This window comes from Scardinius erythrophthalmus (assembly GCF_964197995.2).
Source record: "Scardinius erythrophthalmus genome assembly, chromosome: 6".
Classification (NCBI taxonomy): domain Eukaryota; kingdom Metazoa; phylum Chordata; class Actinopteri; order Cypriniformes; family Leuciscidae; genus Scardinius; species Scardinius erythrophthalmus.
In genome coordinates, this window is record NC_138226.1 from 963644 (window position 1) to 968643 (window position 5000).

The window sequence follows — 5000 nt, forward strand, 5'->3', positions numbered from 1 at the left end:
GTGTGTGTGTGTGTGTGTGTGTGTGTGTGTGCGCAGCTCCATTCCAGCTGGTTAAAGTTTATCTCTGTTGCATGTGATGCAGGACAGAGAAGATCACATGACCAACGGCTGAGAGCAAACCACCGTGAGTCTTCACTCATTTACACTCATGATGATGATCACTCATAACAACAATCATAATGCATATCAGACAATAAATATATCGAGTGATCGGCCAATATGTTCTGATAAACATCCATTAACTTTTTAAATAGGTTTTATTTTGGCTTTTTTTTTTTTATATATAATCTCTGTACTGCAACAATACGCATGATGAATAATAATGTGAAATATTTCTGCATGAATTACTGTAAAGCGTTGAATAATTTATGCAAACAACACCAACATTCAATTCCACTGCATAGAGCTCAGTTTACTAACTCGTCCAGTGCGTTGGGATCATATTTCTAATTCAGTAACTCTCTGTTGTAGATTTTGAGCGATGAATTATTGGAGGCAGTGACGGTAAAGGTAAGTCAAACCTAGTTTCCCAACTCACATTCATAATGCTAAAGCTCCAAGCGTGATTTTATTAATTGAGTATATGTGCAAATTTCCGGTTTTTTTTTTAAATAATATTAGAATTGAAAGTTACTGTTTTCTATGTGAATATATAGCTGATGTGATCAAAGCTGAATTTATTTAATAAAAAATACAGTAAAAATTGTGAAATATTATTACAGTGTAAAACAGCTGATTTTTATGATTATTATCAGTGTAGAAAACAGTTCTGCTGCTTCAGAATTTATTGAAAACCGCCATACATTTTTATTTTTCAGGATTCTTTGATGAATAGAAAGTTCAACATTTATTTGACATATAATCCTTTGTAACATTATAATAACTTTACTGTCACTTTTGATCAGTTTAATCCATCCTTGATGAATAAAAGTATTCATTTCTCACTGACCCCAAACTTATGCTTATATATATAATATTAACTGTTTTCAATATTGATAGAAAAGAGCTGTAATACACTGTAATAATATTTCACAATTTTTTTTACTATATATTCACATAGAAATCAGCTGATTTACATTGGAATAATATTTCACAATTTTTACTGTATTTTTGATCAAATAAATTCAGCTTTGATCACAGGAATAAATTAAATTTTACTATATGTTCATATAGAAATCAACTTTTTTACATTGGAATGATATTTCACAATTTTTACTGTATTTTTGATCAAATAAATTCAGCTTTGATCACAGAAATAAATTTAATTTTACTATATATTCACATAGAAATCAGCTGATTTACATTGGAATAATATTTCACAATTTTTACTGTATTTTTGATCAAATAAATTCAGCTTTGATCACAGAAATAAATTAAATTTTACTATATATTCACATAGAATTTAGAAATCAGCTGATTTACACTGTAATAATATTTTATTTTTGATCAAATAAAGGCATCCTTTAAAAACATTAAAATCTTAATTAAAGCCAAGTCTTAAATGCAAACTTCAGTTTTACAGGACGAGGACAACAACCATGTCATCCAAATCTTCCCTTCTGAAAGTGATTCTCCTGGGCGACGGCGGCGTGGGCAAGAGTTCGCTAATGAACCGCTACGTCACCAACAAGTTCGACGCGCACCTCTTCCACACCATCGGCGTGGAGTTCCTCAACAAGGACCTGGAGGTGGACGGGCGTACGGTTACGCTCCAGATCTGGGACACGGCGGGACAGGAGCGCTTCCGAAGCCTTCGAACGCCGTTCTACCGCGGCTCCGACTGTTGCTTGCTAACCTTTAGCGTCGACGACAGCCAGAGCTTCCACAACCTCGTCAACTGGAAGAAGGAGTTCATCTACTACGCAGACGTCAAGGAGCCCGAAAGCTTCCCGTTCGTGCTTCTGGGAAACAAAGTAGACGTGACTGAGAGGCAAGTGTCGAGCGAAGAAGCTCAGGAGTGGTGCCGGGATAGCGGCGGATACCCGTATTTCGAGACTAGCGCTAAAGATGCTACGAATGTCGCGGATGCGTTCGAGGAAGCCGTGAGACGAGTCTTGGCTTTGGAGGAACGACACGAGCATTTGATTCCCACAGACACCGTTAACCTGCACAGAAAGCCACGCGGATCCTCGCCGTGCTGTTAATTAGCGGGAATCGTTAGATATTTAATGTGTCTTGAATGAACTGGATGAGTCTGCGTTATGTTTTGAACATGCACGCACTTTGATATGCACTAAACACTGGTTTGGTTTCATTCTGGGTGTCATTCTTGCGTCTGATGACTCTGCGCATTCAGATGTTTATATATATACATATATTTATCTCTCTTATGGGGTTTGAGTGGGTTATCGTGTGAGACGGATGTGGTTTTGTGTTCAGCATTAGAAGAGCAAATGTAAGGAATGCACTGCGTTGTTGCACCAAGGCTTTTGTTTTCCATTTTAAAAATATCGAAACCTCATTCAAACTAAAGGAATTTACTTGAGACTCTGTCAAAAACAAAATTGTCTCGTTTTCCAGCACAAACATCTGGAAAACGAGACGGAAACACTGAAGAAGAACAGCTGTGTTGGATAGTGTGTGTTTTTCTAACCTCACTGACAAATAGTTTGTCTTATTTACTGAAAACAAGTCTTAATATATCATACGCCGTTATGCTCGTCTAGTAAATGTATCTTGTTTGATGGATTTTCTGATATTTTTCCTGGAAAACAAGACAGAAGTACTGAGATGTTCTTATAACTATGATTAACTTGCGCAGGCGTTCATACTCTCTGGTTGATTTCTAATATATTAACATTACAAAATTGTGTAGCGTGTGCCAAATATATACAAAGTACTTGTACTAAAGATATGGATAATATGGTGGAGAGTTTAAGCACTTACTTTAAAAAGATGCACTAAAATCTCAATATTGTAGATTGTTAAATTGAAATTAAAAAGTATGGAACAATACTTGTTGAAACTGTTTATTTGATTTATTTTAATAATGTACAAGTGTGAAATCTTCATCGTTAATGTATTTCCGCACTCCTTTATTCAGACGTTAGCAGCTGATACTGTGAAAACACCAGGTATAAACAACTCAAACATGAAATATGACTCTGAATGTTAAACATGTATAAAAAAAGCACAGCACAAAAGAATCCGTGTGTAACCGCATCAGCCGAGGAGATGCTTCTTCCCGAGGAACTGCACCTTCCTGTCGAAGGCTGTGGAGCGTATCGGCGCGTTGGCTTCGTAGAAGGGGTTCATTGCAAACTGGGTAAAAACACACATAAACATGTATTAAAACAAACGCAGTGTGTTCATACGGCACTGGAATGCAGAAATCATACATGACTGACCTTGATGTACAGATCATAAACATCACTGAAGAAGTTCTTGATTCCGTCCTCTTGCCGGACGTCATGGAGCATGATGAATCTCATATGTATATGCAAGTAAAGTTAAGGATAAATAGGACAGGATTCATTACACACTGTGTTTCATGCAGCCCTGAGGTGGGATGGTTATGGTTATGACAGACAGGGATATGCTTATTGCATGCGTATGGTTCACTGGTTCATCACGTGATGAGGAGGATATGGCCAGCAGTGACGAAGGCGGAGACGAACCACTCGTTGAACTTGTCCACGGTCTTCAGGTACATGTTGCTGGACTGCCACATGTTCTCGTCCACCAGATCCAGAGCGGCGTGAGCGATGAACTGGTTCAGGTGCCGGTGATCATCCTGTCAGATTACAGTACAGACACCATCAGCATCAGCACTGTTTAATGACATCATCATCATCCTGTCAGCAGATTACAGTACAGACACCATCAGCATCATCAACATTGACAGTTATCAATGACATCATGTTGTGAGGTATAAGTGACGTCATCATGTTGTCACATATCAGTGACATCATCATGTTGTCATATATCAGTGACATCATCATGTTGTCAGGTATTAGTGACATCATCATGTTGTCAGGTATCAGTGACATCATCATGTTGTGAGTTATAAGTGACATAATCATGTTGTGAGGTATCAGTGACATCATCATGTTGTCATATCAGTGACATCATCATGTTGTCATATATCAGTGACATCATCATGTTGTAAGGTATTAGTGACATCATCATGTTATCATATATCAGTGACATCATCATGTTGTCATATATCAGTGACATCATCATGTTGTCAGGTATCAATGATATCATGTTGTGAGTTATAAGTGACGTCATCATGTAAGGTATTAGTGACGTCATCATGTTGTGAGGTATCAGTGACATCATCATGTTGTCATTATATATCAGTGACATCATTATGTTGTCAGGTATCAGTGACATCATCATGTTGTGAGTTATAAGTGACATCATCATGTTGTACGGTATCAGTGACATCATCATGTTGTCATTATATATCAGTGACATCATTATGTTGTCAGGTATCAGTGACATCATCATGCTGTGAGTTATAAGTGACATCATCATGTTGTACGGTATCAGTGACATCATCATGTTGTCATTATATATCAGTGACATCATTATGTTGTTAGGTATCAGTGACATCATCATGCTGTGAGTTATAAGTGACATCATCATGTTGTACGGTATCAGTGACATCATCATGTTGTCATTATATATCAGTGACATCATCATGTTGTCAGGTATCAATGACATCATGTTGTGAGTTATAAGTGACGTCATCATGTAAGGTATTAGTGACGTCATCATGTTGTGAGGTATCAGTGACATCATCATGTTGTCATTATCAGTGACATCATCATGTTGTGAGGTATCAGTGACATCATTATGTTGTCATTATATATCAGTGACATCATTATGTTGTCAGGTATCAGTGACATCATCATGTTGTACGGTATCAGTGACATCATCATGTTGTCATTATATATCAGTGACATCGTTATGTTGTCAGGTATCAGTGACATCATCATGCTGTGAGTTATAAGTGACATCATCATGTTGTCATATATCAGTGACATCATCATGTT

At 37.2% G+C, this 5000-nt stretch overlaps 2 protein-coding genes across 4 annotated transcripts in view; one reads left to right on the plus strand and one right to left on the minus strand.

Moving 5' to 3' along the window:
- Positions 1–2955, plus strand: part of rab9a (RAB9A, member RAS oncogene family) — a 5369-nt gene extending 2414 nt beyond the window's left edge. Inside the window, exons 2-4 of one of the 2 annotated variants that reach the window (XM_081368323.1) lie at positions 83–124; positions 472–510; positions 1515–2955. In XM_081368323.1, the coding sequence (XP_081224449.1) occupies positions 1539–2144 (606 nt within the window). In that variant the 5' untranslated portion in view covers positions 83–124; positions 472–510; positions 1515–1538 and the 3' untranslated portion in view covers positions 2145–2955. The remainder of the gene's footprint in view (positions 1–82; positions 125–471; positions 511–1514) is intronic. The other variant, XM_081368324.1, reaches the window with a different exon arrangement.
- trappc2 (trafficking protein particle complex subunit 2) overlaps positions 2955–5000 on the minus strand; it is a 3596-nt gene continuing 1550 nt past the window's right edge. Inside the window, exons 3-5 of one of the 2 annotated variants that reach the window (XM_081368326.1) lie at positions 3589–3733; positions 3348–3433; positions 2955–3261 (exon numbers count right to left, since the gene is read on the minus strand). In XM_081368326.1, the coding sequence (XP_081224452.1) occupies positions 3163–3261; positions 3348–3433; positions 3589–3733 (330 nt within the window). In that variant the 3' untranslated portion in view covers positions 2955–3162. Of the gene's footprint in view, positions 3262–3347; positions 3434–3584; positions 3734–5000 lie in introns of both variants that reach the window. The other variant, XM_081368325.1, reaches the window with a different exon arrangement.